The sequence below is a fragment of the Pristiophorus japonicus genome, chromosome 4 (genome assembly GCF_044704955.1).
Source record: "Pristiophorus japonicus isolate sPriJap1 chromosome 4, sPriJap1.hap1, whole genome shotgun sequence".
NCBI classification, from domain to species: Eukaryota; Metazoa; Chordata; class Chondrichthyes; family Pristiophoridae; genus Pristiophorus; species Pristiophorus japonicus.
Genome location: NC_091980.1, coordinates 9,218,997 through 9,246,518, shown reverse-complemented (window position 1 = coordinate 9,246,518; position 27,522 = coordinate 9,218,997). Strand labels below are relative to the sequence as shown.

The following is a 27,522-nucleotide window of genomic DNA, read 5'->3' as shown; positions in this document are numbered from 1 at the left end:
TCGGCCCCTCGAGCCTGTTCCGCCATTCAATCAGATCATGGCTGACCTGTATCTTAACTCCATCTGCCCGCCTTGGCTCTGTAACCCTTAATACCCTTACCCAACAAAAATCTATCGATCTCGGTTTTGACATTTTACACTTTGACCCCGAGCCGCAACAGATTTTTGGGGGAGAATGTTCCAGAAGAGATGCAGAAATACCTTTTTCTCTCTAACCCATCAGCTCCCATTTATATCTTAAAATTACCAACATCAAGATCACCTGCTTCCACCTGCGGTAACATCGCCCGTCTCCGCCTCTGCCTCAGCTCATCCACTGCTGAAGCCCTCATCCCTGCCTTTGTTTCCTCCAGACTCGACTATTCCAAAACTCTCCTGGCCATCGTCACCATCTTCCACCCTCCATAAACTTGAGCTCATCCAAAACTCGGCTGCCTCGTGTCCTAACTCGCACCGAGTCCCGCTCACCCATCACCCCCTGTGCTCGCTGCCCCGTGTCCTAACTCGCACCGAGTCCCGCTCACCCATCACTCCCTGTGCTCACTGCCCCGTGTCCTAACTCACACCAAGTCCCGCTCACCCATCACCCCCAGTGCTCGCTGCCCCGTGTCCTAACTCACACCGAGTCCCGCTCACCCATCACCCCCTGTGCTCGCTGCCCCGTGTCCTAACTCGCACCGAGTCCCGCTCACCCCTCACTCCTGTGCTCGCTGCCCTGTGTCCTAATTCACACCGAGTCCCGCTCACCCATCGCCCCCCGTGCTCACTGCCCCGTGTCCTAACTCGCACCGAGTCCCGCTCACCCATCACCCCCTGTGCTCACTACCCCGTGTCCTAACTCGCACTGAGCCCCTTTCACCCCTCACTCCTGTGCTCACTGCCCCGTGTCCTAAATCGCACTGAGCCCCTTTCACCCCTCACTCCTGTGCTCGCTGCCTCGTGTCCTAACTCGCACCGAGTCCCGCTCACCCATCACCCCCTGTGCTCACTACCCCGTGTCCTAACTCGCACCGAGTCCCGTTCACCCATCACCCCCTGTGCTCGCTGCCCCGTGTCCTAACTCGCACTGAGCCCCTTTCACCCCTCACTCCTGTGCTCGCTGCCTCGTGTCCTAACTCGCACCGAGTCCCGCTCACCCATCACCCCCTGTGCTCACTACCCCGTGTCCTAACTCGCACCGAGTCCCGTTCACCCATCACCCCCTGTGCTCGCTGCCCCGTGTCCTAACTCGCACCGAGTCCCGCTCACCCATCACCCCCTGTGCTCACTACCCCGTGTCCTAACTCGCACCGAGTCCCGTTCACCCATCACCCCCTGTGCTCGCTGCCCCGTGTCCTAACTCACACCGAGTCCCGCTCACCCATCATCCCTTGTGCTCACCGACCTACATTGGCTCCCGGTTAAGCAACGCCTCGATTTCAAAATTCTCATCCTTGTTTTGAAATCCCTCCATGGCCCTCGCCCCCTCCCTATCTCTGTAATCTCCTCCAGCCCCACAACCTCCCCGAGATGTCTGCATTCCTTTAATTCCACCCTCCTGCGCATCCCCGATTATAATCGCTCCACCATCGGTGGCGGGGGCCTTTAGCTGCCTGGGCCCCAAGCTCTGGAACTCCCTTCCTAAACCTCTCCGCCTCTCTACCTCTCTTTCCTCCGCTGAGACGCTCCTTAAAACCTACCTCTTTGACCAAGCACCTGCCCTAATATCCCCTTCTGTGGCTCGGTGTCAAATTTTGCTGTTGATAACCGCTCCTGTGGAGCACCTCGGGATGTTTCGCTACGTTAAGGGCGCTATGTAAATGTGAGTTGTTGTTGTTGTTGAACGTGCGCTACAGTTGCTGTGCCCTTACGATGCTGTTTCTGTTCTTTAACAAAAGGGGAACCGAGAGGAAGGGGAGGCAGACCTGAACCGTGCCATGGAGGATGCCAAGGTACCGAAACCGTGGGGCCGGAGGCGTTTACGGGCGGCGTGATTGAACAAAAGGCCGCTGGGGGGGGCTGGGGGGCGGGGCCGGTGAAATTCCTTCCTCGTTTGAGAAGAAACTACAAGGGGTGGAAATCCGTTCCGGCCGCGTTTGAGGCGGTAACGCCGGCCGAGCGCTGGTTTTACCGCCCGGCGGTCGGTTCCGCCTCGAACTGAGCGACATTCGGTTTTGCCGGCCGAAGCTGAGAGAGCAGCGGTAAACATGGCGTTGCACACTCACCCTCGAGGGCCCATGGAGCGGGAGCTCGGGGGGGGGGGGGGGGGGGGCGGTGACCGAGTTTCCCCACGGTCGGCTGCCGGCGTGCGAGAGGGAGCAAAACTGGGGCGGGGAAAAAAGTTTCCGAAAACTCTGACCCACACCCACGTTTTCCCACCGGTGCCGTTAACACACCAGTGCTGAAACATTAACCATACCCGTTTACCTTGCTCCCTGGACGTTCCCGCCCCGGGACATCCCCCCCCGCCCCCGATGTCCCACCATCTTTCCCGGGCTGTACGCACGCCGGCCGCTAAGGCCCGCCGCACTCACCGAATTTTCCAGCCGCGCCGGCAAGGGGGCGCTGCACGCTCGATGATGTCACTGCGTGGGTGACGGGAGAGTATCTCGGCGCCACCCGACTACATTTACTGACAGCCCAGGCGGGGGGGGGGGGGGGGGTGGTGTGGTGGGGTAGGGGGGTGGGGGGAGGGGCGGAGCACGGTGGGGAGGTGGGTGGGGGTGTGAGATGGGGTGAGGAGTAGGAGTATGGTGGGGGAGTAGGGGTGGGGGGAGTTGGGGATGGGGGAGGTGTGGGGGAGGTGAGGTGGGGGGGGGCACGGTGGGGGTGTGAGATGGGGGGGGGGAGGCGGTGGGGGGGGTAGGAGTATGGTGGGGGAGGTTAGGGAGTAGGGGTGGGGGGAGTTGGGGATGGGGGAGGTGAGGTGGGGGGGGGCACGGTGGGGGTGTGAGATGGGGGGGGGGAGGCGGTGGGAGGGTAGGAGTATGGTGGGGGAGGTTAGGGAGTTGGGGGTGGGGGGAGTTGGGGGTGGGGGAGGTGGGGTGGGGGGGCAGTAGGGGCGAGTTGCCAACTGTCCAGGGTTGTCCCGGACCCTCAAGGTACGAAAGATTCATCCCCTGGACACGACTGTGAGCAATAAGCACCGGAGAGAAATCCGAGGCCACTTAAAAAATATGGTGTGTGGTTTTTTTAATTCATTATCTTTAAACACATTTGTTCGTTAGTCACAAAAGTATTGGAGCATGAACTAAGCACTTCATTGTCTGTAAAACGCTTTGGGACGTCCTGAGGTTGTGACAGGCGCTATAGAAATGCAAGTCTCTCTCTTTACAGTGATTCCTGTGACCTCTAACTTGTCTTATGATCTCTGTCCTTTCCTCTCCCTCGACTGACCACATTGTCCAAACGTTGGGGTACAGAAAAACCCCTCCAACATAACTCATTGGAGTTTAGGAGAATGAGAGGTGATCTTATTGAAACATATAAGATTCTGAGAGGACTCGACAGGGTAGATGCAGAGAGGATGTTTCCCCTCGTGGAGGAATCTAGAACTAGGGGGCATTGTTTTAGAATAAGGGGTCGCCCATTTAAGATGGAGATGAAGAGGAATTTCTTCTCCTGAGGGTGGTGAATCTGTTGAATTCTCTGGCCCAGAGAGCTGTGGAGGCTGGGTCATTGAGTATATTTAAGGTGGAGATAGACAGATTTTTGAGCGATAAGGGAGACGAGGGTTATGGGGAGCGGGCAGGGAAGTGGAGCTGAGTCCATGATCAGATCAGCCATGATCTTATTGAATGGCAGAGCAGGCTCGAGGGGCCAAATGGCCGACTCCTGCTCCTATTTCTTATGTTCTTATGTTCAAACCTCAGGGCCAAAAAGGAAACACAGATTAGGAATTGGCTCCCAGGTGTCAGCTGTGGCTCAGTGGGTAGTACCCTCACCTCTGAGTTAGAAAGTTGTGGGTTCAAGTCCCACTCCAACAACTTGAGCACATAAATCCAGGCTGACACTCCCAGTGCAGTGCTGAGGGAGTGCTGCATTGTCGGAGGGGCAGTTCTGAGGGAGCGCCGCACTGTCGGAGGGGCAGTACTGAGGGAGCGCTGCACTGTCGGAGGGGCAGTACTGAGGGAGCGCCGCACTGTCGGAGGGGCAGTACTGAGGGAGCGCCGCACTGTCGGAGGGGCAGTGCTGAGGGAGTGCCGCACTGTCGGAGGGGCAGTGTTGAGGGAGTGCCGCACTGTCGGAGGGGCAGTACTTGAGGGAGTGCCGCACTATCGGAGGGGCAGTACTGAGGGAGTGCCGCACTGTCGGAGGGGCAGTGTTGAGGGAGTGCCGCACTGTCGGAGGGGCAGTACTTGAGGGAGTGCCGCACTGTTGGAGGGGCAGTGCTGAGGGAGTGTCGGAGGAGCAGTACTGAGGGAGTGCCACACTGTCGGAGGGGCAGTGCTGAGGGAGTGCCGCACTGTCGGAGGGGCAGTACTGAGGGATGCCGCACTGTTGGAGGGGCAGTGCTGAGGGAGTGTCGGAGGGGCAGTACTGAGGGAGTGCCGCACTGTCGGAGGGGCAGTGCTGAGGGAGTGCCGCACTGTCGGAGGTGCCGTCTTTCGGATGAGACGTCAAACCGAGGCCCCGGCCGCCCGCTCGGACGTAAAAGATCCCACGGCATTATTTCAATGAAGAGCAGGGGAGTTCTCCCGGGTGTCCTGGGGCCAATATTGATCCCTCAACCAACATTGCTAAAACATAATTGCCGCTTGTGGGAGCTTGCTGTGTGCTAATTGGCTGCCGCATTTCCATACACAACAGTGACTTTGTCGGCTGTAAAGCCCCGTGTGACCCCCTGAGGTCATGAAGTACGAATGCGAGTTCTTTCATTGTATGTTATACCGGCCCTTTGTGCTCAGAATCTGAGTCTCGAGCGCTGTTGGGTTCGACCCGCGACCCTGAACCCACAGTCGGGACCAAGTGAGTCTGTGTCTCCGCTTTACAAACATAGAAACCCACAGCGCAGAAGGAGGCCATTCCGGCCCACCGTGTCCGCGCCGGCTGACAAAGAGCCGCACGGCCCTCGGTCAGCAGCCCGAGGGTTACACATAAACCCATGGACAGTGAACAATGGCGGGCAGATAAAGAACACCTTTGGGATACATCAGCTGTTCCCCCTCTCCTCTGGCCATCCGGTGCAACGATGCAAAGGAAGGCATTGCGGACGCTGAGGGATCGAAGTAGGGACAGGGTTACGCGGATGGACCCTAGTCCTCCCGTCCCGCGAAGTGGCTCTCCTGTTTCGAGGAGCGACCGGTCTCGTGCTGACCATTGTCCCCACCGCCATCTTAGAGCGATACCGCACAGAAGGAGGCCATTCGGCCCATCGGGCCTGTGCCGGCTCTTTGAAAGAGCGATCCGATTGGTCCCACTCCCTCACCGCCCCCGGCCCTTTACCCACATCCCTGCAAATTTCTTACTTCTCGAGCATTTATCCAATCCCCTTTTGGAAGTTGCTATTGAATCTGCTCCCACCGCCCTTTCAGGCAGCGCGTTCCCGATCACCACAACTCGCTGCGTTTTAAAAAAATTAAAAAAAATTCTCTTCATCTCCCCCTCTGGTTCTTTCGGCCATTGATCTTAAATCTGTGCTCCTCTGGCTGACGTCCCTCCCACCAGTTTCTCCTCATTCGCTCTACCAAAACCTGACTGAAGTCAGGAGCGGGACGTGTCCCTGACTTTACGAGCAAAGCCACACGTGGAAAAGCAGAGCCCCGTCACAGTGCAGGGCTGGAAGACAATCGTTATCCATTCTCATCAGATGGGCTGGTTCGGGAGTCTCGGACTAGAGGGGGGGCACAGTCCAACAGTTAGAGCCAGACCTTTCAAGAGTGAAGTTAGGAAACACTTCTACACACACAGGGTGGGAGAAGTTTGGAACGCACTTAGAACATAAGAACATCAGAAATAGGAGCAGGAGTCGGCCATTTGGCCCCTCGAGCCTGCTCCGCCATTCAATGAGATCGTGGCTGATCTGATCCTGGCCTCAACTCTGCTTCCCCCCCCCCCCCCCTCCACTCCCCATACCGCAAACGGCAATTGATCAATTGTTAATTTTAAATCGGAGATTGATAGCTTTCTGTTAACCAATGGTATTAAGGGATTATGGGGCCAAAGGCGGATATATGGATTTAGGTCAGAGTTCAGCCCTGACCTCACTGAATGGCGGGACAGGCTCGAGGGGCAGAATGGACTACTCATGTTCCTGGATGGACTGCGGTCTCCTGATATCCGAATATCCCTATGTGCCGATTATCAGGCAGATGAATTCTTGCTAACGTGACAGAGAAATCTCTTTTTTTTTTTTCCTTTTACTATGCAAACAATGTCAGCTCATAACCGACTACCTGGTAAGTCTCTGCAAATCATCACGGATGTATCACTCAATGTTGGCCCATTACCCCATTGACTGTCCAGCTTTTGGTATTTGAGTAAAGGAAGCAGCTTAGCTATTTGGCAGAATTTAAAATATTTCTTTCTATTCCAGCTTCCTTCCATTTTCTCTCCTGAACTGATGGGAACCAGTTCCATGAACTGAACTCTGTCACCTCACCCAAGCAACCTTGCTCAAGGAGGGTCATTTTCACTTTATGCATCTTTCCTGATATTTAATTAAATTCTAATCAGTGGCTGGAAGGGTGGACTGAGGAAGGGAAGGTTTCAGATGCTGACTTTCAAAAAAAAAAATGAACTCGATCAGGAGACCAGTTACGAATTCAACAGTCGTCAGCTGTGGCTCAATGGGCCGCACTCTCGCCTCTGAGGTAGCAGGTTGTGGGTTCAAGTCCCACTCCAGGGACTTGAGCACATAAATCCAGGCTGACACTCCCAGTGCAGTGCTGAGGGAGTGCCGCACTGTCGGAGGGGCAGCACTGAGGGAGCGCCGTACTGTCGGAGGGGCAGTACTGAGGGAGCGCCGCACTGTCGGAGGGGCAGTACTGAGGGAGCGCCGTACTGTTGGAGGGGCAGTACTGAGGGAGCGCCGTACTGTCGGAGGGGCAGTACTGAGGGAGCGCCGCACTGTCGGAGGGGCAGTACTGAGGGAGCGCCGCACTGTCAGGGGACAGTACTGAGGGAACGCCGCACTGTCGGATGCAATATTAAACCGAGGTCCTGTCTGCTCTCAGGTGGACGTAAAAGATCCCAGGGTCACTATTTTGAAGAAGAGCAGGGGAGTTCTCCCCGGTGTCCTGGGGCCAATATTTATCCCTCAATCAACACAACAAAAACAGATTATCGGGTCATTATCACATTGCCGTGTGTGGGAGCTTGCTGTGCGCAAATTGGCTGCAGCGTTTCCCAGTGACTGCATTCTAAACGTACTTCATTGGCTGTAAAACTCTTTGGGACACGCTGAGGTCATGAAAGGCGCTATATAAATCCCAGTTTTTCTCGCTTTCTCCTTTCCTTTCCTTACGTTCTTTTCTTGCTCTTTCTTTCCTCCTTTCTCTTTCCTTCTTTCTTTCGATTTTTCTTTCTTTCTCTTTCCGTTTCTCTCTTTCTCTTTCCTTCTTCAGTGAGGCTGGAGGGAGGACCAAGAGTTTGTTAGATGGGGTATTTGGAGCGTAGCAAGAGCGAGCGAGGAAAGATTGACTGAAGCACAGGCAATAATTGACCCCTTACCCTCCCTCCCCCCCACTCTCCTGTCTGCCGGACCCCCTGTGAGGCCGGCTGTCGGCCCGAGACCATTGATCAGTTGGTGAATGTGAAAGAATCTGGCCCTGCCCACTGAAATCCAACGACGAGTCTGATTCTGTTGGGTCTCTGGCGATGACGACAGACCATTGCCAGCGGGATTGACCTGCGCCTGCTCCTCTCTCGGGGGGGAAAATCCACCTTTAAAGCCCCGGTCAGCTCCCCCTTCGACTACCTGCACGCCCACTGCTGCTACCCCTGCTCTGATGTCATCTCCCCCGCCCCCCCACAATGTAAACACGGCCAATTCCCAGCCCTGGGAATCGCACAATGGTGTACAAACCGCCCGGCTTGTAACCACAACCTCACATCCCTCTCCCCGACAGTGCGACTGTTTGGGGGCTGAATCATAGAATGGCAGAATCCCGCACAGTGGCCATTCAGCCCATCGTGTCAGTGCCGGCTCATTGAAAGCGTCCCATTAGTCCCAGCGCCCCCCCCCCCTTCCCACCACCTGCTCTTTCCCCATAGCCCTGCAAATGTTTTCTTGTCAAGGATGTATCCAGTTCACTTTTGAAAGTTCCTATGGGTAGAACACCCGAAATCCCAAGTTCTAACAAACCGTAATTGTCCGAAAACCGGACATTGGCAGATCGCAGGAGTCGCCGGCCAGAATCCCCAAATCCCGCACATACAGGATACATATAGACCTGCTCCTGAGCCTGTCGGAATGCCCCATGACCCTGACCCCCGTGTGACTCGAGCCGACCTCCGTGTGACCCGACCCGACCCGAGCTGATCCAACCTGACCCCCATGTGACCGGAGCCGACCTGACCTCCGTGTGACTCGAGCCGACCTCCGTGTGACCCGAGCTGACCCAACCTGACCCCTGTGTGACCCGACCTGACCTGACCTCCATGTGACCCAGCCCGACCCGACCTGACCTCCATGTGACCTGACCCGATCCCCGTCTGACCCAACCTGACCCCCGTGTGACTCGAGCCGACCCCCGTGTGACCCAAGCCGACCCGACCTGACCCCCCTCTGTGTGACCCGACCCGACCCCCATGTGACCCGAGCCGACCCGACCCCCATGTGACCTGAGCCGAGCCGGCCTGACCCCCGTGTGACCAGACCTGATCCCCATGTGACCCGACCTGACCCCTCTGTGACCTGAGCTGACCTGACCGACCTGTGACCCAAGCCGACCCGACCCACGTACTCCCCTTGGATTTCTTCTCTGAAATCCGGAAAAACCGGGAATGGCCTTGGCCCCGAGGCTTCCGGTTTCGGGATGATCTACTGGTATTGAATCTGCTCCCAGGCAGAACATTCCAGAATCAACAACTCGCTGTGTGAAACGATTCTCCTCATCTCTCCCTCTGGTTCTTTTGCCAATGATCCTAAATCCATGTCCTCTGATTACCAACCCTCCCGCCCTGGAAACTCTTTCCTTTTATTTACTCTGTCACAACTTTTCATGATTTTGAACACCTCGATCAAATCCCCCCTTAACCTTCTCTGCTCCAAGGAGAACAATTGCGGCTTCTCCAGTCTATCCACGTAACTGAAGTCCCTTGTCCCCTGGAACCGTTCTGCTCAATCTCCTCCGCACCCTCTCTAAGGCCTTCACATCCTTCCTAAAGTGCAGGGCCCAGAATTGGACACACTACTCCAGCTGGGGCATATTTTTGCCATTTTATTATTATTTTTTTTTTAACCAAGGCGAACCTTTACCAAAATGAGAATTGGACGATAAACGAAAGGCTCAGAATTTCCTGGGAGCACTGCGCAAACCAGCCGTTCCCGCCACGCTCCCGGCGAAGGCACCATGACAGGCCCCAGGAAATTCCAATTTAACACTCTGCCTGCCTTGGTCACAGATCTAAATAAGGAGGAGGTTTTAGCGCTTTGAAAGTAAACAGTCTCTTGTCTCGAAAATGTGACCTGATAGAGGTCTTTAAGATTATGGAAGGGTTTGATAGGGTGGATGTAGAGAAGATGTTTCCACTTGTGGGGGAGACCAGAACTGGGGGCCATCAGTATAAGACAGTCACTGATAAACCCAATGGGGAATTCAGGAGAAACTTCTTTACCCAGAGAGCGGTGAGAATGTGGAACTCGCTGCCACAGGGAGGGGTTGAGGTGAATAGTATCGATGCATTTAAGGGGAAGCTGGATAAACACATGAGGTTGTAATATATTCTTACGACATCACTGACAAACACACACTCTATAAGATGGCGACAACTGTCATCATGTGACCTTGTCACGTGACCTTTTATTGTTGGACATCAGTAGTTGCAGTACCACAGTAGTCCACGTGTAGGAGCAGTATCATCATCAAGGCAGTCACTTGGAATCGAGGAAGACTTGCTTCCACTCTTAAAATGAGTCCTTAGGTGACTGAACAGTCCAATACGAGAGAACCACAGTCCCTGTCACAGGTGGGACAGATAGTGGTTGAAGGAAGGGGTGGGTGGGACTGGTTTGCCGCACGCTCCTTCCGCTGCCTGCGCTTGGTTTCTGCATGCTCTCGCCGATGAGACTCGAGGTGCTCAGCGCCCTCCCAGGTGCACTTCCTCCACTTAGGGCGGACTGGTCTTTGGCCAGGGACTCCCAGGGGCCGGTGGGGATGTTGCACTTTATCAGGGAGGCTTTGAGGGTGGTCCCTTGTAACGTTTCCTCTGCGCACCTGGGGGCTCGCTTGCCGTGAAGGAGTTCCGAGTAGAGCGCTTACTTTGGGAGTCTCGCGGCAGTACTGTGCTAACTGAAGCTCTATGACAGAGGGAGAAAGGAATGGAAGGATATGTCGGTGGTGGGGGGGATGAAGAGGGGTGGGAGGAGGCTGGTGGGGAGCAGAAACACCGGCACGGACCGGTTGGGCCGAAGGGCCTGTTTATGTGCCCTGGACACTGTGTGATTGCATTCCAATGCCTCCTGATTTCTAGGAATTGTGCAGCTCGAGCGATGAGGATTCGGGCTCCATGGAGTCAAAGTTCATCAGCATTCTGTGCATGAGGAGCTACCCCCATCTCCGGAGAGGTGAGATGTGACAACGTTTGCTGCTGCCACTTAACTGTCTGCTGGCCTTCTATTCTCCCATCAGCTCCCCATACCTCTGGGGTGTGTCAGCCTTGACTTGGCTCAGTGGGTAGCTCTGAGTCAGAAGGTTGTGGGTTCAAGTCCCACTCCAGGGGCCTGACCACATAAATCCAGGCTGACACTTCCTGTGCAGTACTGAGGGAGCGCTGCACTGTCGGAGGGGCAGTACTGAGGGAGCGGCGCACTGTCAGAGGGGCAGTACTGAGGGAGCGGCGCACTGTCGGGGGGGCAGTACTGAGGGAGTGCCCCACTGTCGGAGGGTCAGTACTGAGGGAGTGCTGCACTGTCGGAGGGGCAGTACTGAGGGAGTGCTGCACTGTCGGAGGGGCAGTACTGAGGGAGTGTCGGAGGGGCAGTACTGAGGGAGCGCCGCACTGTCGGAGGGGCAGTACTGAGGGAGTGCTGCACTGTCGGAGGGGCAGTACTGAGGGAGCGCCGCACTGTCGCAGGGGCAGTACTGAGGGAGCGCTGCACTGTTGGAGGGGCAGTACTGAGGGAGTGCTGCACTGTCGCAGGGGCCGTACTGAGGGAGCGCTGCACTGTCGGAGGAGCAGTACTGAGGGAGTGCTGCACTGTCGGAGGGGCAGTACTGAGGGAGCGCTGCACTGTCGGAGGGGCAGTACTGAGGGAGCGCCGCACTGTCGGAGTAGCAGTACTGAGGGAGTGCTGCACTGTCGGAGGGGCAGTACCGAGGGAGCGCTGCACTGTCGGAGGGGCAGTACTGAGGGAGCGCTGCACTGTCGGAGGGGCAGTACTGAGGGAGCGCTGCACTGTCGGAGGTGCCGTCTTTCAGATGAGACTTTAAACCGAGGCCCCAGACGTTAAAGATCCCGTGGCCACTATTTTGAAGAAGAGCAGGGGAGTTCTCCCCAGTGTCCTGGTCACAGCTTACCATGCTCTCCCTGAGCCTAATCTGCTCTCTTCTCCCAGAGAACTCTCCCTCGTTGGTCACCTCCCCTAACTCTTCATGCCTTACTGGTTTTCATCCCTCCATGGCCCCATCCCCTTCCTCCTCCAGCCCCACACCCCCCCGAGATAACTGCACTCCTCCAATTCTGGCCTCTTGAGCATCCCTGATTATAATTGCCCCATCATCGGTGGCCGTGCCTTCAGCTGCCTGGGCCCTAAGCTCTGGAACTCCCTCCCTAAAGCTCTCCGCCTCTCTCTCCTCCCTTAAAATGCTTCTTAAAACCCATATCTTTGACCAAGCTTTTGGTCTCCTGTCCTAATATCTCCTTATGTGGTTCGGTGTCAAATGTTGTTCGATAATTGCTCCCGTGTAGCGCCTTGGAACGTTTTACTACGGTTAAGGCGCTACATAAATGCACGTTGCTGTTGTTGAAGCCCGTCGTGATTTTTTTTCATGCTAAAGGCGGCGTATAAATGCACGTTTGTGTTGTGCGATCACCGTGCTGGGTGTTGGGTGATGATTTAGCCGCTGGGTCTTCTTGCAGTTTTCCAGGATTACATTAAACTGACCAACAGAGATATCGAGCAGACCATCAAGAACGATATTTCTGGGGACCTGATGAACGCATTAATCGCGATCGGTGAGTACACACATCTCATTCCGAACTAACTCACGTGTGCTGGCCGGAGGGGATACACGAATCGCACTGGCAGAAATTTTACACAGATAATTGGTATTGTGTAACTATCCACTCCTGCATTCTGGGGGGGGGGGGGGTTATTGTCAGGAGAAGTTGCAGCAGTTGGTAGGGATTTTTTTTAAATAGATTATGTAAACAGTTTGCTGAGTAAATAGAATGTTTGCTGCAAGTCCCGCCCTGCCTCCAACTCATTGGCTGACACAATTGGGTCAGTTGGATATTCTGTATCTCCTGCCCTCTAGTGTTTATAGGCTATTTAACCACAGAAGGCAGCGTAGAATGACAGAAACATTGAGATTTGCTCACCGATTACAATTGCCAAGATCAGGGCTCCCTAATCCCATGACCCTGCTCTCTCCCCATTCCCATTATTATGTATATCAACATCACCAATGTTTAAGACTTGCCACCAGGGGGCACACCTGTGGGAGACCCAAGGGTCACCTGCACACCCTGGGCAAACAGGTATAAAAGGCAGTCTACCATGCTGCTTCCTCACTCTGGCGTTACAATAAAGAGACCAAGGTCACAACAGTTTGAGCTTACAGTATACAGTCTTGTGGAGTTATTCTGAACATAACACCCATGAGTGTATTACTGCCTCAAAAGTTTCCCTAATTTCTCCTTAAATGCTGTGAACAACTTGGCCTCAATAGCCCCTTGTGGTCAAGTATTCTGTATCCCCAAACCCTTTAATAGACGACATTCCTTCTCCCGTTATGCGGTCCCTCACTGATCCTGACTATAGCCCTCCCCTCTTGCTGCTGCCGAGCTGATCTGTTTGAATTATATTTTCCCCCTACGTTACCCTCTCGTGTAATGAAACGTGCCGTTTGCTATTCAGTTACAAAAGCCCTGTGCGAAGAATGAGCGATGAGAGGGGCGGGGGTCCATCTTCCCGTCTGGCTGGGCTGAGCAGTGCAGCGGAAGGCTATGTGCAGCTGCCCGACATCACGTTGCACTTGGGGAAACTCCGGCATCTGTCGAGAGCCAGCCAGCACTCCGTCAGGAAGCCACCAAACCATCTCTGCACAGGTTCCCTCGCCGTTCTGGTGTCAGTTATTCCTTTATTCTCCGTTGCTGCCCCCTGAGGGAGGGCTCCATGTCCATGGGCGCTGACAGCCACCCACCGATACCTTCCCCCAAACTCCATTCATCATTCGCAGGCTCTGGCGATGAGTGTTGATAGGCTGTTCCAGCATGGGGGCGGGGTAATCCTGCTATCGGCCAAGTTCCACGCACATACGCGCGCAAACATATGCACGCACGCACGCACACATGCACAAGCAAGCACACAAACACACACGCATGAACAAATGCATGCATGCACAAATACACGCACGCACGCTAATGTTCCCTGTAAGCTCCAATTCAATGCAAAAAATGCGCATGTGCATCATTTTGAATGGCCCAAGCGGCCCCAAAAATATTACAGGGAATATTGGTGAACGCAAATAACATACACATAAGCACACGCACAAATGCATGCACACACGCACACACGTATGATGCAAATGGGCATGAACATACACACACGCCGTAGTTCCGGGCTTATGCCTGCTGAATTTCAGGGCCCGTGTGTGTTGACATGTTTTTTTAAGCCATTGGGAAGACTCAAAATCCAGAGAAGGGGAGGCTTGCTCACTTTTTGACCCCTGGTGTGTGGTGTCAGCGTTGGCTCAGCGGGCAGCACTGTCCAGTCCGAAGGTTCACAGTTCACGCCCCACTCCAGCACTTGAGTACATAATCTGACACTCCAGTACGGTACTGGAGCGTGTTGGATGATGTTAAACCGATGCCTTGCCCGTCTCCAGTGGCACTAATGAAGGAAGAGCAGGTTGTCTACCTGGCGTCCTGGCCAAACTTCCCCTCTCAACCAACACCATAAAGCTGATTCACCGGCTGTTTTAACCCATTTGCTGCCTGTGGGATCTTGCTATGCGCACATTGGTCCAACCTCTCGGTGATGTTTTGTGGTGCAGGGTGGCTGCACACCTTTTTAGTGAAGTACTTGAGCTGCAATGAGGCCCCATGTAAATTAAAGCTTGACCCAAGAGAGTTCTCTGACCCACCATCGGTGGCCGTGCCTTCAGCTGCCTGGGCCCCAAGCTCTGGAATTCTCTCCCTAAACCTCTCCGTCTCTCTACCCCTCTCTCCTTTAAAATGCTCCTTAAAACCTACCTCTTTGACCAAGCTTTTGGTCACCTGCCCGAATCTCTCCTTGTGTGACTCAATGGAACAATTACCTGTCATAGAATCGTAGAACAGTGCAGCACAGAAGTAGGCCATTCGGCCCATCGTTTCTGCACCGGCTCTATTCAAAGAGCAATCCAGTCAGTCCCAATTCCCCCGCTCTTTCTCCATATCTCTTTTCTCCGACAAATGTTTATCCAATTCCCCTTTTGAAGGCTACTATTGAATCTGTTTCCACCGCCCTTTCATACTTCACACTGAATGGGATTCATTCACATTTTGTTTGATAACGCTCCTGTGAAGCACCGTGAGAAATGTTACTACCTTAAAGGTGCTATATAAATGCAAGTTGTTGTTGTTGCTGTACGCCGTGGTATGACCCGTCTGTCTCGTCTCTCTCCTAGTTCGTTCCATCAAGAACAAGCCATCGTTCTTTGCCGAACGGCTCTACAAGTCAATGAAGGTAAATAACCATCGTTAATTAATCTCGTTTGTAGGCACAATACTCTCAATCTGATGCGTTTAATCCACACCTGCTGATTTCTTGATTTTAAACCTTCCATCGCACTTGGAGAAGAATTATACACGCGATTGTCTCCATTGCTGCTTTATAAAATTCAATTTGCCGGATGTGGGCGTCGCTGGCAAGGCCGGCATTTATTGCCCATCCCTAACTGCCCCTTGAGAAGGTGGTGGTGAGCCGCCTTCTTGAACCGCTGCAGTCCATGTGGTGAAGGTGCTCCCACAGTGATGTTAGGGAGGGAGTTCCAGGATTGTGACCCAGCGACGATGAAGGAACGGCCGATATATTTCCCAGTCGGGATGGTGTGTGACTCGGAGGGGAACGTGGAGGTGGTGGTGTTCCCATGCGCCTGCTGCCCTTGTCCTTCTAGGCGGTAGAGGTCGCGGGTTTGGGAGGTGCTGTCGAAGAAGCCTTGGCGAGTTGCTGCAGTGCATCTTGTAGATGGTACACACTGCAGCCACGGTGCGCCGGTGGTGGAGAGAGTGAGTGTTGAAGGTGGTGGGTAGCGTGCCGATCAAGCGGGCTGCTTTGTCCTGGATGGTGTCGAGCTTCTCGAGTGTTGTTGAGAATTCACATGATTTAGCAGGCAGTAGAGAGCAGGTGGTGTAACAGGAAGGGGTTGGTGTGGAGGGAGCTTTGCTCTCTAGTGCAGTCGTAACTGGGTTTTACTCTTTTGATTGGATGAAGGGCTGTAGCCCATGGAACAGTTTTTGAAATTGGGAAACATCCTTCCCTGCACCATCGGAGACTCCACGCCCGAGTCTCTGATCCCATCGCCCTCGTCCTGGATGGTTCATGGTGTGTGACATTGGTGGGGGTGGGTGGCAGGCTGGATCCTGAGCTGGACACCTCACACCTCGCCTTCAGTTCATCACCAAGCCAACTGACGTTCACCCACAAAATATTTACCGGATCAGTCCCTGCATCAGCCCCACAGCAGCTGAAACTCTCAACCTTTCAAACGTTCTCCGCATTAACCTCCCAATCTCCACTCACCATCAACTCATCCCAATCTCCATCCTACATCGACACTAAGATTGGCAAGTGTTGGTGTTCAGAGAGACCTTGGTGTCCACTTGTACACGAATCACTCAAAGTTAACATGCAGGTACAGCAAGCAAATGGTATGTTGGCCTTTATTACAAGAGGATTTGAGTATAAGAGTAAAGACGTCTTACTGCAATTATATAGAGCCATGATCTTATTAAATGGCGGAGCAGGCTTGACAGGCCGAATAGCCTACCTCCTGCTCCTATTTCTTATGTTCTTATGGTGAGACTGTACCTGGAGTACTGTGTACAGTTTTACGTAAGAACATAAGAAATAGGAACAGGAATAGGCCATTCGGCCCCTCGAGCCTGCTCCGCCATTCAACAAGATCATGGCTGATCTGATCATGGACTCAGCTCCCCATAACCCCTTTATTCCCTTATCGGTTAAGAAACTGTCTATTTCTGTCTTAAATTTATTCAATGTCCCAGCTTCCACAGCTCTCTGAGGCAGCGAATTCAACAGATTTACAACCCTCTGAGAGAAGAAATTTCTCCTCATCTCAGTTTTCAATGGGTGGCCCCTTATTCTAAGACCATGCCCTCTAGTTCTAGTCTCCCCCATCAGTGGAAACATCCTCTCTACATCCACCTTGTCAAGCCCCCTCATAATCTTATACGCTGCGATAAGATCACCTCTCATTCTTCTGAACTCCAATGAGAAGAGGCCCAACCTACTCAAACTTTCCTCACCTATCAACCCCCACTTTGCTAACCCCCAATGGCTTGTCTTCAGTGCATCACTTACAAATTGCTCATCCCCTCACATCGACTGACACCTCCGTGGCTTTCACTGCTCTCTGTCGCCGCATTCTCCGCAATCAGACGCTGTGGTCTTAAAGTGACAGGCCACGTTTAGCAGCAGAATAATACATGACGTACCACCCCCAACGTATCCTCCAACTTAACACGAGTGATGACGGAGGACACCTTGTTTATATTTTTAATTAGCTTCTGATGGGCAGTAGATTTGTCCTTCGGCGTTGACTCCAAAGACTTTTGTCTGTTTTTTCCCAGGGTGCCGGGACGGACGACAGGACTCTGATCCGCATCATGGTGTCCAGGAGCGAAATAGATCTGCTGAACATCCGGCACGAGTTCAAGCAGATGTACGACGCGAGTCTCTACTCTTTTATCGAGGCAAGTGGTCAAGGGGAACTTGTCAAACCTTGCCCCCACTTCAGGAGTGTGGGGGTGAAGCACCTGATGAGTATCTGAGTCATACGGACCAGGGCGAGATTGGGTTTTGCCCAATGAAGGGATTGTGGGATCCCTTGGGACTCCAGTGGATAAGCCCTCTGGTGGTTAGACATGGTATTTACAGGTTTACACACATAACAGGAGGAACGCAGAAATCTCAGAGGGTTGTAGGGCTGGCGGAGATGACAGAGATAGAGAGGGGAGGGGCAGTGGGGGTTTGAAAACAAGGCTGGGAATTTTAAATTCGAAGCGTTGCTGGTCCGAGAATAAAAGATGAACAAACTGTGAGGTAGTGAAATGGCTCCCGGAGGTAGCTGCAATGAGTGCATTAATGTGATTGAATAGTAATTCCTCTCTGCCCGACTGTGGCTCATTCATTGACACGTTTACAGTTTCCCAATGTGTTAAACTGCGAAAGGATCTGGTACTGTACAAACTTACTCAGTAGGAGCAGGGCTGAGATAGGTATCGCCTCCTGATGATGACGTACTGTATGAGATTGCAGCGGGAGCTCGCTGCCAATAGTTGGAGAGACTGCAGAAGACTCATAGAATTATAGAAAATTATGACACAGAAGGAGGCCATTCGGCCCATCATGTCCGTGCCGATCGAAAAAGAGCTACCTACATCTGTAGCCCTGTACGTTACGGCACTTCAAGTGCACATCCAAGTACTTTTTAAATGAGGTGAGGGTTTCTGCCTCTATCACCCTTTCAGGCAGTGAGTTCCAAACCCCCTCCACCCTCTGGGTAAAGAAATTTCCCCTCAAATCCCCTCTAAACCTTCTACCAATTACTTTAAATCTATGCCCCTTGTTCATTGACCCCTCTGCTAAGGGAAATAGGTCCTTCCTGTTCACGCTATCCAGGCCGCTCATAATTTTATACACCTCAATTAAATCACCCCTCAGCCTCCTCTGTTCCAAGCAAAACAATCCCAGCCTATCCAATCATTCCTCGTAGCTAAAATTTTCCAGTCCAGGCAACATCCTTGTAAATCCCCTCTGCACCCTCTCCAGTGCAATCACATCTTTCCTGTAATGTGGTGACCAGAGCTGCACGCAGTACTCTAGCTGTGGCCTAACCAGTGTTTTATACAGTTCAAGCATAACCTCCCTGCTCTTGTATTCTATTCCTTGGCTAATAAAGGAAAGCATTCTGTACGCCTTTTAATCTCTTATCCTGTCCTGCTACCTTGAAGGATCTGTGGACACACACTCCAAGGTCCCTCGGATCCTCCACGCCTCTCAGTACCCTCCCATTTATTGTGTATTCCCTTGCCTTGTTGCCCCTCCCCAAATGTATTACCTCACACTTTCCCCTGATTGAATTCTGTTTGCCACTTTTCTATCCAACTGACCAGTTCATCAATCTCTTCCTGCAGTCTAGAGCGTTCCTCCTCACTACCAACCACATGGCCAAACTTTGTATCATCTGTACATTTCTTTATCAGCCCCCTACATTTAAGTCTAAATCATCAATATAAACTACAAAATCTAAGGGACCGTTTACTGAGCCCTGTGGGACCCCACTGGAAACAGCCTTCCAGTCACAAAAAGCTTCCATCAACCATTACCCTTTGCTTCCTGCCACTGAGCCAATGCTGGATCCAATTTGCCTTTCTCCCTTGGATCCCATGGGCGTTTACTTTTTTGATAAGTCTACCATGTGGGACCTTGTCAAAAGACTTGCTAAAAATCCATGTAAACTACATCAAACGCACTGCCCTCATCGACCCTCCTTGTTACTTCCTCAAAAAAACTCAATCAAGTTAGTCAGACACGACCTTCCTGTAACAAATCCATGCTGACTGACTTTGATTAATCTGTGTCTTTCTAAATGAAGGTTTATCCTGTCCCTCAGAATTGATCCCAGTAATTTGCCCACCACCGAGGTTAAACTGACTGGCTTGTAATTACTCGGTTTATCCCTTCCTCCCTTTTTAACCAATACTACAATGTCGGCAGTTCTCCAATCCTCTGGCACAACTCCTGTGCTGGGCTTATTCTCCTTGGAGCAGTGAAGGTTAAGAGGAGATCTGATAGAAGTGTTCAAAATCATGAGGGCTGTTGATGGAGTAAATAAGGAGAAACAGTTGCCAGTGGCAGGAGAGTCGGTAATCGGAGGACACAGGTTTAAGGTGATTGGCAAAAGAACCAGAGAGGGAGATGAAGAGAATTATATTTACGCAGCGAGTTGTTGTGATCGGGAACGCGCTGCCTGAAAGGGCGGTGAGAGCAGAATCAATAGTAACTTTCAAAAGGGAAACGGAAAACAAATTGTCATCATAGGCAGTCCATCGCCAAAAAGTTCACATGTTTCAATGAAGGACCTAATATTCCAGATCCCGAACTACATCCTGTGCGTGGATTTTTTTTAACGTGGGGTGGCCGTTGCACACCAGCCACCACACGGGCCTGACAGAGCGAGGTCTTGGTCCAGTGGCAAGGGTTAACCAGGACGACTGGAGACCAGCTCTGCTGCACGGACCCAGTGCGCGCACACATTTTGAACAAATTGCGGGCTATGGGGAAAGAGGGGAGGGGAGTGGGACTAATTGGATCGCTCTTTCAAAAGAGCCAGCACAGGCACGATGGGCCGAATGGCCTCCTTCTGTGCTGTGTGATTGAGCTCTGCCTAGGTTGCGCGAACCTCCACAGTAGACAAGCAAAAGAAACAATTAACCCTTGTGTTTGTTTTCAGGGAGACAGTTCTGGAGACTACAGCAAGGTGCTCCTGGCACTGTGCGGTGGGGAGGACTAGAAGATGGACACCCCGTTGGACCACGTTGCTCTACCTTTGGCGAGATACGAGGGCGGAGATCGTCGGGCTCAACTGCCGACGCAGGGCCTCGCTAGACGTCAATGCGAGGGGGGGGGGTGGCGGGGAGGGGAGGGGAGGGGCGCACAGCAGAAGGGATTGTCACCCCCCGCCCCCCTCCCCCTCCCTCCCCACTCCCTGCCCATTCTGTACCACTCCCCGCCCATTCTGTACCACTCCCCACCCGGAGTTTGCGTCGATCGAAGCTCTGAGCCGGGAGCTGAACGTGACGGCCCTTTATGCCCCTGTGCATCACACAGCTACTCCATCCTAGTGGTACACATGATCGGAACTCCATGTTGCCAAAACACCCGCCATAACTTCACAATGGGCCAGTCTCCAGCTGCCCCAAATTTCCTTTGTCCATACCAAGAGCCCTGGGCTAAAGCGCTTGGCGATTTACCCGGTTCAGTGACGCGATTGTGACTCGGCTTCTCTACTGGGGGAGGCCTCCCTACCTTGGCCCTCGACAGCCTGACCTCCCTCATTTGGGGCGACCCAGCCTGCGACCTCACAAAGTCCCCGCACTCCCCTCCCCTCCAAGCTCAATGGTCTCCCCACCCCCCCGGTGAATTGGTGTCAATATTCCCGTTCTCCAGCTCTCGAAACGCTCCCGCATCCTACGTGGACCTCCTCCAGTCGAGTATCTGGGTATGTCCCTTCCTTCACACGTTTCCCCCCCAGCCCCTGCCCCCCCTGCTGTACCACTGATAGCTGGGCGCTCAGCCTCTGCACTGCTGCCCTATGAATCTTACCGGGTCCCTCTCTGTTGTCGAGAACCTCTCGCTCTGACTCCGCCCAAGTTTTTGTCATTGTTCTGTTCCCGCCCCCGCCCCCGCCATCACCCCCCCCCCCTCCCCCCCCCCCCCCCCCCCCACCCACCGTCCCCTCTTGAGCAAGGGTGGGAGAGTGGGCCCGGGGAAGTAAACTCTGCACGTGATTGGCTCGTGACGCAGAGTGACTTCACTTTCCGCTCATCCCTTCTAACCTCTCTCCCGCTCCCCCCCCCCTACCCCCCCCCCACCCCCTCCACCAGCAACACTCGTCCAGTGTAATACTCGTCCAGTGTAAGCTACTAATAGATAGAAGCTAACAGAAAGCCTCGGTGACTGACCACAGCTAGGGACGAAAAGGCCCGTCCATCAGTTCAGGTGCGTCGAGGGAGGTAACACCAATTGGATGCTAGCCAATCGCCAGCCACGATGGAGGCCAACATCGGGGAGGTGTGTAAGACCATGCTAGCGCCTGAATTGGGCTCCCCCTCCTCCACCCCCACCCCCCCGAACAGAGAACCGCTAACTCTCCAGGATTGTCCCCGGGGGTCTCCAGGAATTGAGGATTCATCTCCTGGACACTTCTGTGAGCAAAGAAACCCCCCCCCCCCTCCACCCCCGGGAGGAACATCATCCGGGCGCTGGAAACAAATCCGGAGTTTTTTCCCACTTCTTTGAGCACTTTCCTCCGTTAGCTGCACAGATACTGGAGCGGAGCGAAACGGATGTTCCGGTGGGAGGAGCGGTTGGGAGGCGGAAGGCCGTGTGGTGAAACGGCCAGGAAGGTATTGGGGAACTCCTCGACCCGTTGCACCCCCATTATCTCCAGGAGTCGAGAACTTCATTCCAGTCCTGCCTCAGGCTCAGCATCTGGTCACCGAGAGCTACTACCCCCCCGGGCAAGATGCCCTCCCCCCCGGCCCAACGTTTGCCAATCCCAGCCACGGTTCCCGTCCCCGCGCACGCGAGAGTTCTTCCTAACCCTCCACCCGCTACCAATCAGCTTGCCTTATTTATATATTATAAAGAAGCCGACAATAAACTCCTGAAGATCAACTATTTCTCTTTGTTCTCTTTCTGAAGTCGCCAAACTGCAAACGGCTTTTCGGTCCTTATCTATATAATGTATTTGCTTCATAGAAACATAGAAAATAGGTGCAGGAGTAGGCCATTCGGGTTGTTTGCTTAAGAATTCATTGCAACACATTGCTGTTAAACCTTTGCTAATAAAGCAACTAGTTCTCAACAATCACACTACACGTTACCAGTTCGTCCACGCATATCCACCTGCCTCATCGTGAATCCCCTAAACCCAACTGGCTGGGGTTTTATTGATTCTTGTGAACATCACGTGACTGACTTAAGCCATTCCCAACTCAACAGCTCTACAACTATTTTAGTAGAAACTTTAAATCAAGTTTAAACTTTAAGCAATAAGGGAATTGAGGGTTACGGGGAGAGGGCGGGTAAGTGGAGCTGAGTCCACGACCAGATCAGCCATGATCTTATTGAATGGCGGAGCAGGCTCGAGGGGCTAGATGGCCTACTCCTGTTCCTAATTCTTATGTTCTTAAGTGCCCCCTTTTGGCACGAGCACCCACAAATGAACAATTTAAAACTGTAACAAAAACCCTTAATCAAATTAAGATTTGGTTGCCGGGGTTGATGATGAACTCCAGTCCCTCCGGCTCCCACCTCTCGCGGAAGGCCGCGAGCGTACCGGTGGACACCACGTGCTCCATCTCCAGGGACACCCTGGCTCGGATGTAACTGCGGAAGAGAGGCAGGCAGTCACCAGCTCTACAAACCCGAGAGCATGCTCACAGGTGCATACGTTACAATCGAAGGAGCTGTCTTTCGGATGAGACGTTAAACGTCTGCTCTCAGGTGGTGGTAAATAATAAACCACCGCTACTATTCGAAGAAGAGCAGGGGAGTCCTCCCCAGTGTCTTGGAACCAATATTTATCCCTCAACCAAATATCGCTTGGAAAAAAAAAAGATTATCTGCTTATTATTACGTTGCTGTTTGTGGGAGCTTGCTGTGCGCAAATTGGCTTCAAATAGTGGCATGGGATTTTCAATGTCCACCTGACAGAGCAGACGGGGCCTCGGTTTAATGTCTTTTCTGTAAGACGGCGCCTCCGACAGTGCAGCACTCGTTCAGTACTACCCCTCCAACAGTGCGGCACTCCCTCAGTACTGTCCCTCCGACAGTGCAGCACTCGCTCAGTACTGCCCTCCAACAGTGCGGCACTCCCTCAGTACTGTCCCTCCGACAGTGCAGCACTCGCTCAGTACTGTCCCTCTGACAGTGCAGCACTCCCTCAGTACTGCCCCTCCAACAGTGCAGCACTCCCTCAGTACTGCCCCTCCAAAAGTGCAGCACTCCCTCAGTACTGCGCCTCCGACAGTGCAGCGCTCCCTCAGTACTGCCCCTCCGACAATGCGGCACTCCCTCAGTACTGTCCCTCCGACAGTGCGGCACTCCCTCAGTACTGTCCCTCCGACAGTGCAGCACTCCCTCAGTACTGTCCCTCCGACAGTGCAGCACTCACTCAGTACTGTCCCTCCGACAGTGCAGCACTCCCTCAGTACTGTCCCTCCGACAGTGCAGCACTCACTCAGTACTGTCCCTCCGACAGTGCAGCACTCCCTCAGTACTGCCCCTCCAAAAGTGCAGCACTCGTTCAGTACTACCCCTCCAACAGTGCGGCACTCCCTCAGTACTGTCCCTCCGACAGTGCAGCACTCGCTCAGTACTGCCCCTCCAACAGTGCGGCACTCCCTCAGTACTGTCCCTCCGACAGTGCAGCACTCGCTCAGTACTGTCCCTCTGACAGTGCAGCACTCCCTCAGTACTGCCCCTCCAACAGTGCAGCACTCCCTCAGTACTGCCCCTCCGACAGTGCAGCACTCCCTCAGTACTGCGCCTCCGACAGTGCAGCGCTCCCTCAGTACTGCCCCTCCGACAATGCGTCACTCCCTCAGTACTGTCCCTCCGACAGTGCGGCACTCCCTCAGTACTGTCCCTCCGACAGTGCAGCACTCCCTCAGTACTGTCCCTCCGACAGTGCAGCACTCACTCAGTACTGTCCCTCCGACAGTGCAGCACTCCCTCAGTACTGTCCCTCCGACAGTGCAGCACTCACTCAGTACTGTCCCTCCGACAGTGCAGCACTCCCTCAGTACTGTCCCTCCGACAGTGCAGCACTCCCTCAGTACTGCCCCTCCGACAGTGCAGCACTCGTTCAGAACTGGTACTTGGAGTGCCAGTCTAGTTTTTTGTGCTCAAGTCTCTAGGACCATAAACACAGAACCTTTGTGACTCAGAATGAGAGAGTGCTACCCACTGAGTCAAGGCAAACCACCGCGGTTTGTTTTCTGTTCTCTCTCTGAAAGGAACTCACTTCCTGCAGGACACAATGTTCTTTCCCACTCCCTACGTGCTCATTCAGTCAGTTAGTCCTCAACCACATCAACCCGTACTTCCCTCGACACTTGAGTGTGAAGACAGGGTCGGGACAGCTTTCTGTACTGTACCTACTCAGTTCTGCCCAACTCTCCAACCCTTTCCCCCTCAATTTAAAAAAAACATGATGAGATTTGTAAGTGAGTAGTAAATGATTTGGATCTGAAGTCAAAATTCAGTTGGGTCAAGCAGAAAGAAAAAAAGAAAGACTTGCATTTCTATAGCGCCTTTCATGACCACCGGACGTCCCAAAGCGCTTTACAGCCAATGAAGTACTTTTTGCAGTGTAGTCGCTGGTGTAATGTGGGAAGCACAGCAAGCTCCCACAAACAGCAAAGTGATAATGAGCAGATAATCTGTTTTTGTGACGTTGATTGAGGGATAAATATGGCCCCAGGACACCGGGGAGAACTCCCCTGCTCTTCCTCAAAATAGTGCCCGTGGGATCTTTTCCATCCACTTGAGAGAGCAGACGGGGCCTCGGTTTAACGTCTCATCTGGAAAGACGGCACATCAAAGATTATGTAGATGGCGTAGAAGATTAGAGAGAGCACAAAAAGCAAAATGCTGCGGGTGCTGGAAATCTGAAATAGAAACAGCAAATGCTGGAAACACTCAGCAGGTCGGGCAGCGTCTGTGAAGAGAGAGAAATCGAGTTAATGTCAGATCTGAGCTGAAATATTAACTCTGTTATGTATGTAAACATTGCCAATGTGTCAGACTTGCCACCAGGGGGCGCACCTGTGGGAGACCCAAGGGTCACCTGCACACCCTGGGCAAGCAGGTATAAAAGGCAGTCTACCATGCTGCTTCCTCACCTCTGGAGTTACGATATAGAGACCAAGGCCCAAAACAGTTTGAGCTTTAAGATATACAGTCTTGTGGAGTTATTCTAAACGTAACACTCTGTTTCTCTCTCCACAAACGCTGCCTGACCTGCTGAGTATTTCCAGCATTTCCTGTTCATATCTTGAAGATCACACAAATTGTACTGCACAGAAACCGGCACTGCAGCAACTCGCCAAGACTTCTGCGGCAGTGCCTCACAAACTCGCGACCTCTACCGCCAAGAAGGACAAGGACAAGGGATAGCAGGCGCATGGGAACACCGCCAGCTCCACGTTCCCCTCCGAGTCACACGCCATGCTTGGAAATATATCGGCCGTTCCTTCATGGTCACTGGGTCTAAAAATCTGGCGATATGAGTTCTAATCCCACCACGGCAGCTGGGGAATTTACATTCAATTAATTATTATTTTTTAAAAATCTGGAATACAAAGCCAATATCTGTAATGGTGGCCATGAAACTACCAGATGGTCGTAAAAACCCATCTGGTTCATTAATGTCCTCGAGGGGAGGAAATCTGCTGCCCTTACCCGGTCTGGCCTATCATCATAGGCAGTCCCTCGAAATCGAGGAAGACTTGCTTCCACTCTAAAAGTGAGTTCTCAGGTGACTGAACAGTCCGATACGGGAATTACAGTCTCTGTCACAGGTGGGACAGATAGTCGTTGAGGGAAAGGGTGGGTGGGGAGTCTGGTTTGCCGCACGCTCCTTCCGCTGCCTGCGCTTGCTTTCTGCATGCTCTCGGCGACGAGACTCGAGGTGCTCAGCGCCCTCCCACATGCACTGCCTCCACTTAGGGCGGTCTTTGGCCAGGGACTCCCAGGTGTCAGTGGGGTTGTTGCACTTTATCAGGGAGGCTTTGAGGGTGTCCTTGAAACGTTTCCTCTGCCCATCTGGGGCTCGCTTGCCGTGTAGGAGTTCCGAGTAGAGCACTTGCTTTGGGAGTCTCGTGTCGGGCATGTGGACAATGTGGCCCTGCCCAGCGGAGCTGGTCGAGTGTGGTCAGTGCTTCGATGCTGGGGATGTTGGCCTGAGCTGGGAACACTGACGTTGGTGCGTCGCCTGGGACTACACTTGACTCCAGACCCAGAGCAATGTGCTTGACTCTTAACTGCCCTCTGAAATGGCCCAGCGAGCCACTCGGTTGTGTTCAAGGTGGTGGTTCGCTTGACCTTCTCAAGGGGCAATTAGGGATGGGCAATAAATGCTGGCCTTGCCAGCGACGCCCACATCCTAGGAACAAATAAAAATAAAATTCGTCCCAACTGGTTCATGCCGGGGTTTTATGCTCCACAAGGTACTGCTACAAGTAAAGTTTCTGAACCAGAAGTGAGACCGATTGTGTAATGAACGATTTCTGTTCTGTGTTGTGAATTCAAGCGGTCCGTGTAAACGGTGTAGTCTGGAGGTCCGCATTTTGCAACATAATCAGGGTACACACTGTAGCTGCAAAGATGTTCCCCTCGTCACGCGTGCCGTTTTTATTTGATGATTTAAGAAGACTCCAGCGAATAGAGAATGAGGAACAACTACTTGTATGTATATAGCGCCTTTAACGTCGTGAATCGTCCCAAGGTGCTTTATAGGATCATAAGCTTACAGGTATTGACAGCAAGCCAAAGATGGGAGACATTAGGTCGTGACTAAAAGCCTGGTCAAAGCTTTTTAGGAGGGTTTTAAAGGAGGAAAGAGGGAGGCAGACAGGTTTAGGGAGGGAATTCCAGAGCTTAGGGCCCAGGTAGCAGAAAGCACGGCCACCAATGCAGCTCCACTGTCGGAGGGATAGTACTGAGGGAGCGCTGCACTGTCGGAGGGGCAGTACTGAGGGAGTGCTGCACTGTCGGAGGGGCAGTACTGAGGGAGCGCCGCACTGTCGGAGGGGCAGTACTGAGGGAGTGCTGCACTGTCGGAGGGGCAGTACTGAGGGAGCGCTGCACTGTCGGAGGGGCAGTACTGAGGGAGCGCCGCACTGTCGGAGGGGCAGTACTGAGGGAGCGCTGCACTGTCGGAGAGGCAGTACTGAGGGAGTGCTGCACTGTTGGAGGGGCAGTACTGAGGGAGCGCTGCACTGTCGGAGGGGCAGTAATGAGGGAGCGCCGCACTGTCAGAGGGGCAGTACTGAGGGAGCGCCGCACTGTCGGAGGGGCAGTAATGAGGGAGCGCCGCACTGTCAGAGGGGCAGTAATGAGGGAGCGCCGCACTGTCGGAGGGGCAGTACTGAGGGAGCGCCGCACTGTCGGAGGGGCAGTAATGAGGGAGCGCCGCACTG

General features: G+C 53.3%; 1 protein-coding gene across 4 annotated transcripts in view; it reads left to right on the top strand.

The window, feature by feature from the left end:
* anxa6 (annexin A6) overlaps window positions 1-21,991 on the top strand; it is a 149,693-nt gene extending 127,702 nt beyond the window's left edge. For all 4 annotated transcript variants that reach the window (XM_070878000.1, XM_070877997.1, XM_070877999.1 and 1 more), the window contains 6 exons: window positions 1,878-1,931; window positions 10,615-10,708; window positions 12,223-12,318; window positions 14,976-15,034; window positions 17,161-17,283; window positions 20,046-21,991. In XM_070878000.1, the coding sequence (XP_070734101.1) occupies window positions 1,878-1,931; window positions 10,615-10,708; window positions 12,223-12,318; window positions 14,976-15,034; window positions 17,161-17,283; window positions 20,046-20,105 (486 nt within the window). In that variant the 3' untranslated portion in view covers window positions 20,106-21,991. The remainder of the gene's footprint in view (window positions 1-1,877; window positions 1,932-10,614; window positions 10,709-12,222; window positions 12,319-14,975; window positions 15,035-17,160; window positions 17,284-20,045) is intronic.
* The last annotated feature ends 5,531 nt before the right edge of the window (window positions 21,992-27,522 follow it).